Below are 16167 nucleotides of genomic sequence, written 5' to 3'. Positions count from 1 at the left end.
ATTGTCTTTTTTCCCCCCCTTTCCTTTTAGGGGCAGAAAAAATCATTTTTGTTCTTCTCACTGCTTATTTCCAGTGATGGAGATGTGTGTGGACTTATGTCGTGTCCTGAATCTGTTAATGTAATGTGATGTTCTTCATGAAGGGAATAAAAACAAACAAACAAAAGATGGAATCTTTGTTAATGTTCATCTCTTACAGGCCTTCCACTCCACATTTATACCTGCTCCTGGAACCTGTATGGCAGGGGTCGGGAACCTTTTTGGCCAAGAGAGCCATAAACGCCACATATTTTGAAATGTAATTTCGAAAGAGCCATACAATAATGTGGTGTCCTTTTCCCACACTGAGACTTAACCTCTTTTAAGGTTCTTTATTCTGGTTAATGCTGGCTGTAACAAATGCCGTAAATTAATTCAGCAACTCCTGGATCTCTCCCGCCGAGACGAGAGCGCTTCTCCCAATTTTATATTCCCCTGCTCCCGCTCCAGCCCTCCCATTTCTCTTATTCGGCCCATTGCTGAACCCCATTGGTCCAAACTACCTAACAACAGGCTGAGCGACAGAACTGGGGGCCAATCAGATCACTGCATGATGCGTTCATTGAACTCCAGAACTTATAACGCGGCCCAACAGCCACCCAGTTAAACTCAAGCCGCGACAATATGTTTAAAACTAAATATACAAGTGAATGTGTGCATTTGATGTAATTTCAACACTTCTAAAGTACAATAAGTCTGTGGATTCTTTTTAATAATATCGTTATGCTGTTGCTAATAAATGATGAGTATTTCTCGCGGTAGTTCTGCTGATGGTCTAGTCTGGTTGATACGTGGTGAGTTTCTGCTTCACGCAGGCGTTGAGACTTTAAACGTCATCGTAGGTCTGAATGTTCTGTAGATGTGAGACAGACTGCTCACATGCAGACGGGGAGCCAAACACACACTCACACACTGCAGTGAGTGACGGGCAGCGGGTTTTACGTTTTTACAATCCCTGAATCCCTCCTGAAGAACAAATGCTCCAGAATTCTCAAGTTCATCATCACAGAGCCACCTCTCCTGTAAAAGGTCTGCCTTGGTTGTGTGTGAGTTGAGGATGGCTTCTGTGAAGAGAGATAATAGATAGATGTTTAAAGGAAACTGATGTGTACCTTCAGTGCCTGGTAATAGGGTGCTGTCCACAGTGACCTGCTCAGATTGTTTATCCATTACCAGAAGCTGGCACTGAAGTCCAGTCCTGCTTTGGTTCCTTGGAGCACCTATTACTAAGTGGGATGTTAATAAAAGGTAACGCATGTTTAAGATCAGTTGCTTCAGAGGAAACACAGTTGGTCCCTTTGAAGCAGTTCCAGAAAAGGGTAAACACCCAAGCGGAGGGGGATCAGGGACTCTGGCCTCATGGCCACCAATGCAAACATGAATCTCGACAGGCTGCAGGCCAGGTGTTTCAAAATGAGCCATGAAGCCGTCACTCAGGTCTAGAAAGTCCTTTTCTGCAGATTCGTCCTGCTCCTGCCTTCTGGCTTGGGCAGGAAAAACTTCAGGACGTTTCCCAACCAAATCAGAAACCTGATTAACAGAGACGGGATCATCATGTTGGTTTATCAGGGCTTGGTCGTCAGCCAGATCATTTGTTTTCCTGATAAATCCACCATCACCTCCACAAACCTCAGGCTCAAGTGCATATGCATGTAGCACCTCAGCCTTCACCCTGTCATAGTCCAGACTCTCAGTGGCTGGCAAGGACACCACTGCTTCTTGTGCCTTCCCAGTAAGGACTCTCCGCAGCAAAAGTGACCAGACAGTTTTAGGCCACTGCAACACCCTAGCAGCATTCTCAAACAGAGCAAAATACTCATTAATGTCCCTGTCACCTAGTGGAGGTACAGATTTAACACATTCGTCCACATCAAATGGTGTCACACAAAAGGAAGGAGGTGGTGCAACCGAGGTGGCTTGTTGCAACTCGAGCTCCTTTAGGCAGATTTGCCTGTAGTTTTCCTCCTTAATTTTTCTGAGCTCAAACTCATAACAAACTTCCTTCTTTTTGATTTTCAAACGGAGCAGTTCAACCTCAAGCTCCTTAAGACGGAGAGACGTAGAAGCTTTGCTGTCTGGCAAACTCATCTTCCCAAACAAAATACCTCCAACTGGAGCAACAAAATTTCACTCAGGTCAAAACAGCAGACCCTCAGTCAACTGACAGGCAGGGGCTTAACAAAGGAGTAAGAGAGAGGTAAAAAACCGAAGCAGAAGATTACACAAAAACCACAAACTGGTGTCCAAAGATGTGCAAATAAACAAATCTACACAAATGAGCAAATAAGCCCAAACAAAGTGTCAGCACGAGGCACAAAAAAAAACACCCCAAAACGGAGAGCTAACACGAGTCACAAATGCGCATTCCAGCACCCCAAAACCCTGGGCAGATGACAAAGACAATACAGGCTGTATAAAGACAGACCTCCAAATAAGTATTGCCAACACAAAAACTGCCACTGGTCAAGCGGGATAAAGCTTTAAGGACGAGCCCCCAAACATGTTACGGCCCCCGACAGGCAAACCTGTCCCAGTCTAGGGGTAAATCAAAAAGGGGGCCAAAACATATGGACGATGGACACCAAAGTTTAGGAACACAGTTTATTAGATGGTAGAAATAACCTGTGTCCTGTAAAACAGAAAGCAATAATTACTGTGCTGGTCCCAACAATAGACAAAACAAAGGGATTGGAGCCTTGGCCAAACAGAAAATAATTCAGGGAGACAACTGACCCAGCCACGTTGACCGTCGGAGTCAGCAGCTCCCTGCTAAGGCTGCCTAACAAAATGTAACTATTGAAACAAAATAAACAAAGCCCGCAAATAAGGACTACCAAGGTCCAACCCCAAACTAAAATAACAAAACCCAGCAGTATAAGACTGCTGAGGACCAAGAGGGAATCAAAAATGGAAACAAATCAGCACAGCTCCAACTCAACCCACTGCTCCTCAGCCTCCTGCTCTGCTCTCTGTGCATGCCTCCCTCCTGGTTATGGCCTCCTCTGATTTAAAAACCTGGCAGGTGCTGATCAAGATCATTGGCTTCACCTGCCAGGTGAGCAGAATGACAGGGAATGCAGCAAAGCAGAAGCAGCAAGACATAACAGCGATTCACCTGCTGTCCCCACAACCCCACCCTCACCCTCTGCTTTCTCCCTCACACATCCCGTCCCCGCTACTGCGCGCTCTTTCTCAGAGACGGGAGCGCGCAGTTTTAGGCACGGCAATTCACAGGTTTCCGGGTGGTACAAACTCTGTGAAATAATAGATAATAGTAAACTGATAATGCTGGCGCAGATCCTTCTCTCCAAGCACCGCTACTACTGCGCGCCTCTGGCATCGCATCGCGCCCGAGAAGGACTGGTCTGATGAATAAAAAAAAATTGAAGATTTGTCTGCGAGCCACATGTGACCATCAAAAGAGCCATATATGGCTCGCGAGCCATAGTTTCCCGACCCCTGCTGTATGGACCATTTCAGGTCCAACTCTACCGGAGACTTCAAACAGTTTTTGTTATACAGTACAGACCCAAAGTTTGGTTTGTGTCCAAACTTTGGTCCTTAAACTACCTTCTCAAAGTCCACTTCTATTTCCCCAAACGAAGATCCATCATTGCTTACTACTATGAATGGATGCTACATGAATAAATAATATAACTGAATAATGAGTAAGGACCAACCCATCAATGAAAGCTCTGCTGAGACACACAATGCAGTAAAAATGGGGCAATACAGAAGCCTGCATTCAGGCACAACAAGGGGGCACAGGAAAAATCCACTCAACAGGAGAACCAAGGCTCAGCAAACACCTCTTCCACCTTCTTCCAAACAACTCTAAAAATAAAACAAAACTAAGCCACTAGGAGCACTGTGGGGTTCAGTGTCTTGTCCAATAACTGTTTGAGTCACCAACTACTCCCACCAATCAGGAGTGAGTTTCAGCTCTCATATACAGTCAATGGTCTTTTCTAAGGACATTTTGACACAGGGTCAGGGACCTGCAACCAGAGTTTAACCACCATCTTATCTCCACAGTCATCTCTGGGGGAAAGTCTCCTAAAGTCCAAAGCTCCTAAAGTTCTACAATTTTAGTTTTTAACTATAGAAACATCTGAGATTAGTGATTTTTTGTAGTTCACAAATCTGAAATCTGTTGTGTTCCATTGCCAAAAACAATAGGACTGCAAGTAAAAAAGAATTAGCATAATCATGAAGTTATTTTAAAAAAAATCAACTTTGCTCCAGAGTTATCAATAACATAATCATGATTTTTTTTTTCACCCAGTATGGAGCAGATCATCTACCGTACCTTAAGTTTGGAATTTGCATTGAGCATGATGTATTTGATGGAACCCTGGATGTTTTCCGTCCAACTGGCCAACCAAGTCACAGTGTTGTCATGTCGCACCTCCTTCCAGTGGTGGCCAGGAGGCGGGTCGGGGATGCGGGCATCTCTGTCAGAGCAAAGCTTAGAGAGTGTCGTGGTGTGGATAGACTCGGTTCACTAAGCAGTTCTACCTTCTACTCACTTGCTGCAGTTGATGATGACATCCTCCGGTTGTATCCTTTTTTTCAGCATTCCCTGTTTCGGGTGCTCACCTCTACCTCGGAACAAACCTGGAGGTTCAATCTTGAAGTTGCCGATACGTTCCTTATGGTGGTCCAGCAGACAGTAACCATATTGATCCACGATTTTTTGATTTGCTTCTTTCAAGGTCTACCATAAAAACCAAAAGTTAGGTTAGGTTGGGTGGGTGGGCTCGGGCTGCGCGGGTCCCAACACAACATGTAACAAATAAATTAAAAAAAAAAAAAAAAAAAAATCATAAAAAAAAACAGAAAGGGGTTTATACAAATTTACACCCTGGTTATCCGAAGCTTCATAACCTCTTTTTGTAAAAATAAAACCTGTCCAACACAAAAGGCTTCAGCTCTCATCCGTTTGCTCAGTTGTTGGACAGAACAAGTTAAAAAGAAAAAGTTAAACTTTTCCTGAAAACAGAGGTCAACAGAGAAGCAAAGCTTTACCTGTTTCTCCTCCTTGGTCATATTTTTTCTTGCCTCCACTTTGGTTTTATGCATAGCATGGATTTCACCAAAGTCGCACTTGTTAAGATCTTGAATCACTGACCTTTCCTCAGGAGTCATTTCCTAGACAAGAACAAGATACAAAAAATTTATTTTTATTTATATATAAATATATTTTTTATCTTTATAAAACAGACACACTTTGATTTAAAAAAAAAAACTTAAAGTAGCAGCAACCGTTCTCAGAATCCCCGCAAAATATATTTTCATGCGTTGGATGCCGACATGCTTGCAGGAATGCCAAAGCCTAGTCAATTCTAACTAGTGCACAAACAGCTGTAACTTAGCATATGGGACTTAAAGTTCTCACTTTCTAAGACTGCAGGTTGCTAGATCAAAGTAGTCCCAACCAGACACCAACACAGTGACTGCAGAGTGTCACAAGCTTTTGATTTCTTCTGCTGTCTACAGATGAAAGAAGTGCTCCAACAACTTCAATTCATTCTGATGAAAATAGTGTTTTAACGTGTTCATATAGAGTTGTTTTGATGATTGAGTACATGTATACAGTAAACGCTTGTTTTTCGCGGGGGTTACGTTCCCCCGCGAAAAAGAACCCGTGATAGGCAAAATCCGTGAAGTAGAAACCTTTTTTTCTTTTACAATTATTATACAATTAAATACTCTATTATACATTGAAAAGAAAGATCAAACCATTTTTCACAAATACAAGTACTTTAGAAACATTTTTTTCAACAAATAACTTCTGTACTGTACTGTCAAATAATAATTTTAATCATCAATGTGAACAGAAGGCTTCAAATTGCAGAGATTAGCCCCGCCCACCGCGACCCGAGTAATGGGATTAAACGGGAGGAAATATAAAACAATAATGAAAAAAATACAAAGTACAGTGGGACAAATATTGACTTAGGTGTATTTCACTGCTCTACAGACTGAGCTGCTGCATACTGACTCCGCTCTGTAATGTTTTCTTCTGAAGCCCGCGGTGCAGCTGTGTTTGTTCGGAAGAAGAGAATATTGTTTTTGGCAGTTGTTGTCGCTCATTTTCTATGGGTTTTAGAGAAACTCGAAATTGCAAGAGAATTTGCACTTACTTATTGTAAATTTTGCAAGCAGATTTACGTACGTGTACAAATTAAACTGCAACGTTATTGACGCTCAGGTAGAGAAGAAGCGGAGTGACTTTTTAGCCAATCAGAATGCAGAACAAAATACACTATGCAAATCCGTGAAGTAGCGAAACCGTGATATGTAAACCGCGTTATAGCAAGGGATCACTGTAATGAAAATGGCATTTCTGAGTATTTCTTTGTTGAAATCGTTGTGAATTAGGAGCAGATAAAAAAAAAGTGACGTAGAAATACGCTGGGTGGGCCACAAGCTCCCGCCCACCACTCAGAGGGGAATTTTTAATGAACTTCTGCCGCTCTACAGAAACTAGCTCCTAGAAAACAACAGAGGTTTTCGATTTTGACTAAACAATATAATAATTGAAAGACCATTTTAAAAAGATATTTGGAGTAAGACTTTGCCAAATGTGTTCATATAAAAGATGCAAAAAAACGTTAGTTTTGGGTCTTGAGTAGGAGACGCACGCCTGACTAGTGTGAGCAAAACCAGTCGACAATCAGTTTTATACCTTTTTAAAACGGCTTATTCATTCATTTATTCCTCTTCTAAACCCGTTTGTTCCCTTTCGGGGTCACGGGGCTGCCAGAGCCTATCCAGCCACGCATGGGCGACAGCAGGGGACATCCTGGACAGGTCGCCAGTCTGTCTCAGGGCCACACCCATGCACACTATTCACATTCACACCTAAGGAAAATTTAGAGAAACCTATTAACCTATGAAGCAAGTTTCTGCACAGTGCGAGGAAGCCAAAGTCTCCGGAGAAAACTCAGGTGTGCACGGGAAGAACATGCAAACTCCACACAGAAAGGTCCCACGTTGGTCTTCTGTTTCCCTCAGTCGGGACTTGAACCGGGGGGCTGTGTGGCAAGAGTGCTGGCCACTGAAAACGGCCCATTACTTTAGTAATTCAAGAATTGGTAATCTAACAGGAAAAATGAATAGTAATAATAATGCTGAAAAGCATTTAATCACCAGGAATCTATGCAGTGCAAAAGCAAAGCTCTTGGCAAACATTCAGCCCCAGAATTACCTTTCTAGAAATCCTGATTTTACAGACATGCAGTCAGTCTGTGAGCCTGAGCATGAATGACACCCGACAGTAGGCGGGCATGGAGGGCAGTGAAGCGAGGAGGCTTTTTCCAGCTATAATAAAACTGTTTAATTGGATTTGTTCAAATGCATAGCAGCTAGTTGTCTGGATTAGCATATCAATGCTTTCACATAAATCGTATTTTCAAGAGCATTGAGCACTAAGCAGCGCAAAATTAATTCTGTAATTTTGCATGATATGCTTGAAGCTTGGAACAATGTTTTTCTTTATATAGAGGACACTCTGATAGACACCAATAAGTATGTACAAGTCCTCAACACATCCTGCATTTCTACAGATGGGATGTGGACAGAGACATGCAGCCGCCAACTCCACGGCTTTTCTTTGGAATGATGCTCAGGGTCTGCAGCAGATCAGGGGACCAATCACCTGCATTTAATCACAAGCTAAAAATAGATGCTTTTATCATTGTACCTTCCTCCAGTCTTTGAAGAAATTCTCCCGAAAGACCTTCTTTGTGGTATATTCATGGTCCAGCATCTGCGCAAAGAAAAGTGCCACCTCCTCAGCTGCCACGCTCAGTTTCATCTTCTTACCTAGAAAAGCAGGAACTTGTCACTTCACAGAGAATGATTCAAAATGACACACTCCACTGCTCTGGCTTTTAATGCTTTATAAGGCTTTTTATTTTATAACCCGAGTTAAAAGACAAGTATTTCACCTTCACACATGAGCCTTTGAAGGCTACGATTTCAAACTTTCTACATGCAGCACCACCTGCCTCTGCTCCTCACAGGGGATCCTGCAGAATCCTAGATTTTATTAAAGAAGTATTCTGCTGTGTTAAGTATAAAGAGATCTACAGGCAAAGCCTACAATCACAGAAACAACAGATCAAACCAATTCTGAGAGACAGTAGCATAAAACACCATAGAAACCAGGAAAATCCTTCTTTAGAGCAACCAGATTTAAGAGGTATCAAGTATCTAATGCCTTCATCACAACTGCCCTCATTGGTGCATTAGGGCTGTTTGGGGGATGAAAGAATGGGAAAACCTGTACGGAGGGCTGTAAAAAAACGAGAAGCCACTCAGGGAGCCCATAGAGAAAACAGTTTATGCACAATTTTTCCCAACGTGAATGCTGCGAGCGCCAGGTCCTAGCGAACACAACACACAAGGGTAAAGTAAAGGGGAAGTGCAGAGGCCTGAAACGCACAAATAAACTTTTTTATTAAAAGCCTACAGCACTTACAGGGCACCGTACGACAGCATCACCCATACGTCACTAGAGCGTTTAACTTCCACTAGTCTTACGAATACTTCACAATACACATACCACACAGACAACAATGGTACATTCCGGAGTTTTGAGGTGGAGTCTCATGGGAACTGCAAGACTCACCTGCACTCCCCTTAAGACCCAGACAACCCCAACACCCAAGATGTACAGATGAATGTGACTATGGCTTAATAGGGGTGCGTAAATAGCAAAAATAAATATACATCTGCTACACCTAAAATACTTAAAATGCGAAATGTATCAATCCCACCATGTTCAATTTCTAGGAGTAACGTTCATATCAAGACAAAAGTATGGCTTTAAATGTTTGATGCTGAAACAACAAATAAAGTCAATTATTTATTTCAAATATTCTTTCTGATGCAACAGACCTTTGTCATTTTAAAACATGAGCATTAAGAAGAAGCAGGTCCGCTTACAGCACCAGTGATCAAAGTCAACGAAAGCCTTGTAGAGAAAAGACACCACAGCAAAAGTTTCCCACTATCAAACCACCACCTACAGTTCCTCTGAGAACTTTTCACAGGCCAGCCAGATAACAAGAAACATGCCAGAAGATACAATCATAACCACATCATTGAGCTCCTTACATAGCTGTAAAGCTTTGGTCATGAAAAAGCTGAAACCACACTGGGATTTATGTGGCCTAGTTTAAAAATACCAAAGATGGAGCATATGTACTCTTTATTTCCACTGACCATCATAGTAGAAGTGCACGTCGTCAGGCAAGGGCTGGTATTCAGGTGGGAAGTAAGGACCATTGTGTTCCAAAGACTTCCACTTCACTCCGTCTTCATACTTTTCTTCTTCCCACCTTAAAAAAGCCGAAAATTTTAGAAAGAAGCGGGTAAAAGAAAGGCACATATGCAGCATTTCCCCCACCATCTCCAGCGATTCTTCTCCTCCTCCTCCTTCTTTTGTATCTTCAGCTTCTTTGCTTCCTCGATCTCCTCTTTGGTCCTTTTTGGTTTTTTGGGCAAAGGGTGATCTCCTTCCTCTTTTTTAATAGACTGTGTGAAGAAAAATACTCAAGAAGCAGATTCCAGCTCACATTGCAAATTGATTTTCTACTAATTTAAGATTTAATCCAATAAATTGAAGCAGATTACTGAGGGAGAAGCAGACTTGCCTTTTCTATTCTCTTTTTTGAGTTTCTTTCATGAGCTTCCTCTTCACTTTCATCAGGCTGATCGGTTTTTATCTTTAAACTAAAGGTGGTTAACATTTCATATCACAGCATACAGCATAAATGAATGCAAAAATAGATGTAGAAGTGTCAAAAACATTCATACAAATGTCAGTGCTGTTCGTACAAGAAACTAACTTGAAAGCAAAAGTTCAAAAACGTACCGAGGTGAAACCGAGAGTGACGGGCCATCCTTGGGTTCATCTTTCACTCTTTTCCTTTTCAAGCTTTTCTTCTTTGTAGCAAAATCCTCCACGGACTCTTCTTTCAAAGCATCACTAAAACTCAAAAGAAAGAAAGAATAATTTCCCCCCTCTAATCAGACATGAATCCCTTTTAAAGTATTCATGAATCAGAAAACTAAATTTTACCCAGATATATAAAAATAAAAGCACCAATAAAAGGACTAGACTGTATAACATATTACTGGATGATTTATGTGCGACATCTACCTTAGAAAATGCCTCGCCTCCCGTTCCAACCAAATGAAGTCAATTCAGTTGCCATTTTTTCGCAATATGTCCTTTACCATGTTGGAGGTAGATGTCCTCAGTAAGCCATGATTGGCTCGTCTACAGTTCTATAGCAGTCACTCTCTCCAATCAGGAGTGATCAGGTTAGAAAGCCACACCCCCACCACTGAAAGCGGGCTTGGGAGAATCAAATGCGTTGAACGCTCGATATGAGGCCACATACTTTTTTTCTTTTGAGGCATCTGGTCAGTTTATAACTTGAATAACTAAAAATAGCATGAAAATAATTTAGGACTAGCAAGAACAAGTTAGTAAAAGGTAATGGAGCAAGAATTTTTCGTCTGACAAACATAATGACTGAGTAATAGCTGTTTATTTCTCCATAGAAGTCTATGGGATTTCTTCTTTTAGGAATCAGCAGGTACTTCCTGTTTGGAACGCCGGGGGGACGGGTTGTTTAATCCAGTTCTTATTTTACTATAAATGGGACCTAGCCCCTTTCTGGAATGGGACTGCATCCATTTCATGTGATAAAGACAAGGACTAAACCGAGTATCCAAAAACTCTGAGATTCTCAACCCGTTATCGAAATAAAATAAAGTACAAATATTTGTGATGTCCAAGATTGCCGATTCCTGAGCTATACAAATATAGCCAAGTAAAAATACACTTAAGGCAATGTAATTTTTGCTCTAAAATTGCAGGAATACATTTTATTTAGAGTATATGAACTAAACAAATCTTCAAATTAAAGAGCTGGTAAAGCAAAACTATCAAGTGTTTTTATAGATGGGGAAAATGAGACGGAAATTCAGTTATTGAAATGAAAAAACTATTTTATTTTAAATAATTGACAATTTGAATTAAAGAAATATGAATCCAAAACTAAGAATATAACAAAAATCTGGTAATCCATTGTGTCTGCTAGTTTTCTGTAGAAAATGTACCGGAGGAATCTGAAACATGTTTATCTAAAGTTTTGGGAGTTTTTTGTCATTTCCTCCTAAGATTAAAAAAAAAGTCAGTTACTAAAACATGTTTTCTGCTGCAAACACTGTTGTAAGTTTAGATGAAAGGACTGCGAGTGTTTTCTAGTTATTCCATTTTTTTTTTTTAGGTATTCCTGTGTCGTCATTTTCTGTCTGTCATCCATCTACTAGAACTGTAGTAAACTAAACTTTGAGGATAAGTAACTGTGGAGAACATTTTTAGGATTTGTTGTTACAGTGTTCCCCGTTTATTTAAAGATTTTTAAAGGAGTCACGTGACTCCTTCGGTTAATCCCAAAAACTCAGCTCAAGATGCTTGTATGAGACTTTTGATTCAGATTAACAAGAGCTAATAGGAGGTAGTGGAGCAAGAGTAGTTAGTCTGACAAACATGAGGGGGGCAGAGATGAAGACCACGCCGGCCCATCAGCTTCTTTGCCGGCTGCTACGGAATATTTCACGGACATTTCCACCAGTTCAAGAATCGCTAGAACCAAAGATTGTGCTCCTGCACGGAGAAATTCAATTCAATTTTATTTGTATAGCCCAAAATCACAACAACAGTCGTCTCAATGGGCTTCGTACCGGTAATTGTAAGGTAAACATACGATCAAAAAGGATTATAAACGCATAGAGTTTAATAGGATAATACTAAACTTTGACTAAACAGACTAAACTAAACTGGCATCCCTGCAGTTAGGCCCTCCTTCTTGATAAGGAAAAACTAAAAAAAAAACGGATTCCGGAAAAAACGAAGAAACCTCAGGGGTGCCCACATGAAGGAGGGATTCTCCCCCAGTGTCAGCTGGTCTCAGCAATGGTATCAGCTGACTCAGAAGCGGTCGGAAAATATCCTTGAACGCTGAGGAAGATAATCGCGGAGACTAATCATCAACCGTATAAATGAATGATGGATGAAACTGGCCTCTTCTGGAAGAAGATGACCTCTTGCACTTAACTGAATAAGGAGGAAGCACGTACTCCTGGTTTGCACTGTTTGCACTACTTATTATATTTATTGTTCTGACCATTGTGTCATTTTTTTATTTTGCTTACTGTTGTTCATTTTTTCTATTCTTAAGCGTTTTATGTTGCACATTAGCACCGCAGCAAATTCCAATTCTGTGAAACTGCCCTGTTCACCGAAAATGGCAATAAAAAAAAATCCTTGAATCCTTGAGTGACAAGAGTGACTCTCCTAATGTGCGTTATAAAGTACGCTAAAGTCTATTGCTCTCAATTAAAAAAATATATATATGTTGAGCTATATTCCAATGTTCTTGAATAAATGTTTTACCAAGCATCAGAAATGTTTCAGAAGCTTTTTAAATGGCGAAAGATCGGCGAGAGACAATCGGCTGCGAGGTGGCGGGTGGTTCTCCGTCTCTGTCCCTAACCCCATGAATATGGGGGGGAATACTATAAATAACCCAAAACAACAGAGATGTTTCAGTTTTGTTTACTGCTGAAGGTAACGGAAAGACTTTTGATTGTGACATTGTTTAACCCCTTGATGCAAATAAGCACCAAACTACTTCAGCTCAAAACATTTAGCTTATACTCGAAAACAGAAGTGAGATTTTCTTTTTTCTAGCTGGAAGTAAATTTAGGCATAAAGAGGTGAAAGAGATAAATACATTTATGTCCTTCAAAATCTGCCGAATCTGATCTCCTGTTCTAAATAGAAGTATAGATGATGGTGTTTAAATATATACACTTTTCCCAGTAAAAAACACGTCCACTTAGCAATCATTCAAACGTAATATGTGAAATGGTAAAAATCTTAGCTTGATTCCTTGATCTTGATTCAAGAATTAAATTCCCACTCAAGTATCGATCCACAGCCCAAGTAAAGCTTTTTATAGACCAACTTCAACTAGTGCTGAACAAACACATTCTTGAATCATTCATGGAAGCTGCTCGCATATTTTCAATCTGATTTCCTTTTTTAGATTTTATTCAGTAAAACAGAAAAACAACTGAGCAGATGGAGAGTTTAACAAAGACACAGAACAAAGAATAGAAATACACACAATAACATGCTCCTGACCACAAGCAATCCACATATTGGGGTAATTATAAAACGTACACAAAACAATAACTATTATGACATAATTAGAGCAGTTGGAAAGAAAAAATAATTACACAGCTGCGAGCTTTACTCCACAGCATCCCTGCAGGAGAGGACAGGAAAATGGCCGACTTTAAATTAGCGCCTCTGCTGCCAATAAATAACTGCTCTTTTTTCATATAGGAGTTTGTCAACCCTCAGGACATGAGGCACTTCCTAAACATTGGAACACATGTGGGTTTTTTCCCCTTTGCTCTGTGCAAACATAAATATGTCCAGGTTCTGCTTGGTGTTTGGTCATGGTGCATTCTGAGAAAGGATACTTTAAAAGTGATTTACTAAACCTCAGAAACAAGCTAGAATGGCAGCAACAACGAAGCAGACTTGCTAAGTCGACGCAGTCCTTGTGTGCTGCCAAAGTGTGACCTGATGACTGCAGATAGGAGGCAATTAGCCTTTCCTGCCCTGTAACTCCATCTGGTCTTTGCTGCATTCTAAATGAGATCAGCATTAAACATCTAAAAAGACGATGCATTTACAGCTAAAGAAAATAGGCTTCCAATACACTGAAAATATAAAAAAGATTATACACACACACACATTTCTTTTAAACTTTGGGACATGCTGCGAGGGTAAAACATTGAAAGGAACTAATGCCATTAGCTGGTTTAGTGTTGGGCTACTGGTGCTGTACAGGACTGCAATCACAATATCATTCTTTTCATTTGATTCACACAAGTCAGATTTAATGTTGGCATGATTTCATGTTTTCTTTTCTGTCTGAAATGGTGAGTCAGAAAAGGGATCTTCTGGTTTTTTCTTCTTCAGCAAAGCTAGCAATTAAAAAAAATAACATCCAAGATTTAGCTTAACAAAGATGGTCAAATTGAGGATAACATATGTCTGCAACTAAAATGTATAGACTTAAAATGACACAAATGTGGCGACATTAACTAAATCAATTACAAAAGGGTTCCATTGTGTATGAATCCATATTGGCTCCCTTGAGGGATGGAGAGATTTGGAGAGTGAGAAGTAAATATGAATCTTTAAGACCAACAGTTATCACAGCGCGTCACATTCACATTCAATCCCAGGAAAATTACCGTCACATCAATGTTCCTAAGTTCTATGAAAGGCCAAACGCTTGCAAGACAAGAACTTTTAGTGACACAAAAGCTGAAACACAGGAGGAGGCCTTTTCTACGTTATTATGCTTTTAATTAACTACACAAATTCAAGAGAAAAGCAGCTGAGCTACGATGCTCTGTGGGGGGAGAAGAGGTGGAGTTCCACAAGACTTTTATTTTAATTGTCTGAACTGTACTACTGACCAAGATCCATAAAACGCTAAGACTTGTAGGTCAGCGAGTTCATTGACATTTACGCTCCATGGTTCTATTAGCCTTATGTTTCTTACACGAGTCTGCTGCAAGGCCCCAACTGTCCAGCTGCACTAAGTGTGCAAAACCCAGTTATCGGCTAACCCTTTAAAAAAATCTTTTAAAGGCGTCATTTTCGTATTATAGATTACCGTATTTTCCGGACTATAAGTCGCCATTTTTTTCATAGTTTGGCAAGGGGTGCGACTTATACTCTGCAGCGACTTATTTTAGAAATAAATTGAAATAAATACATTGTTAACCCTCCTGTTATGTTCATTTGTGAGGAACAGAGATGATGTTTCTGGGTCAATCTGATGTATGAGGTATGTTAAGTGTTAAGAGTATGTTAAGTGACTCAGAGAATCAGCAAACTTTTTTTTACAGTAAGATCTTGAAGGCTAAAAACACAATATTCTATTTTCCAATGATTTCATAGATTCAGAAATGCAATAAAAATGACAACTGTTTCTACAAATACAGGATGAAAACAAGAGTATTAGTTGGCCAATGATGCTTCATGAAAGGAATAAATAAATATGAGAAAGAATTACTGTGAAATTATGAGATAAACAGTCTGCTATGATTGTGTCATATGAGTTTGTGCAAGTTATTATATCTTGGTCTCAGATTTTGTCAAATAAATTTTCAGTCAAAATGCGACTTATAGTCCAGTGCGACTTATCTGTGTTTTTTTCTACTTTATAATGCATTTTTGGGCTGGTGCGACTTATACTTCGCAGCGATTTATAGTCCGGAAAATACGGTATATAAAAAGGATTGAGGGTAAATTAAAACAAATTTATTTTCCTTTCTGTGTCATATTTATGCACAGAAACACATGCAGGTGGGGGTAGGTTTGTCAACACAGAAAAGACTGGAATTGGAAAACAATCTACCTTTTTGCCAGATTTACACTGGTCCATTTCTATATTCTGATGCGTTGCGTCTCCCTTTGGTTGTGCTGGGAGTCCATCTCGTACCAATCAGTTGCAATGTCTCTGTTGTGTCTTTGGTCCGCCCCCCTACCCCTTGGCCCCCAGTGGAGTGCTTTGTCCTGCCACCCCAGTGGCAAGTAGGTCATCCAAAACTTAGGGGATGTCAGGCCCCAATGTCCTCTCCTTCCTCAGTAAGTCCTTGTTTTGTGTCAAAAATGATGTCATGTTTTTGTACTTCCAAAATTAAACTTTTGTCATTCATGGTGAAAATGGACAACTGTATTATCCATTGTGTTAATGTATGTAGTCGCACGGGCTCATCGCCTTAAAAAAATTCTTTTTATAAATTCTTATTTAAAGTACAACGGCTTTTATCATGAAATGGATGCGTCAACGGACTGGAAATAAAACTTTTGCTCAACGCTTGCATTGCGGAGGGACGGCTGTCAGATGCAGACATGACGGAGGTGATGTTAATGTTCTGATTGATTAATGAGCGTTTTCATTTTTGTCAACTCAACAGAGACGCATCGCAGGCGGACAAGTGTAAATC

The 16167-nt window shown here is 40.4% G+C and overlaps 1 protein-coding gene across 11 annotated transcripts in view; it reads right to left on the bottom strand.

Moving 5' to 3' along the window:
- zgc:173742 (DNA topoisomerase I, mitochondrial) overlaps nt 1–16167 on the bottom strand; it is a 35305-nt gene that overhangs the window by 13964 nt on the left and 5174 nt on the right. For 6 of the 11 annotated variants that reach the window (XM_023956062.2, XM_023956063.2, XM_078949033.1 and 3 more), the window contains 8 exons: nt 9926–10045; nt 9705–9783; nt 9458–9585; nt 9274–9389; nt 7748–7869; nt 5068–5190; nt 4569–4756; nt 4349–4493 (listed from right to left, as the gene is read on the bottom strand). In XM_023956062.2, the coding sequence (XP_023811830.1) occupies nt 4349–4493; nt 4569–4756; nt 5068–5190; nt 7748–7869; nt 9274–9389; nt 9458–9585; nt 9705–9783; nt 9926–10045 (1021 nt within the window). The remainder of the gene's footprint in view (nt 1–4348; nt 4494–4568; nt 4757–5067; nt 5191–7747; nt 7870–9273; nt 9390–9457; nt 9586–9704; nt 9784–9925; nt 10046–16167) is intronic. The other 5 variants (XM_023956065.2, XM_078949031.1, XM_078949035.1 and 2 more) reach the window with 1 other exon arrangement.

The sequence above is a fragment of the Oryzias latipes genome, chromosome 6 (genome assembly GCF_053564925.1).
Source record: "Oryzias latipes strain Hd-rR chromosome 6, Olatipes_Hd-rR_3.1".
Lineage (NCBI taxonomy): Eukaryota > Metazoa > Chordata > Actinopteri > Beloniformes > Adrianichthyidae > Oryzias > Oryzias latipes.
This window is presented reverse-complemented; position numbering and strand designations above follow the sequence as displayed.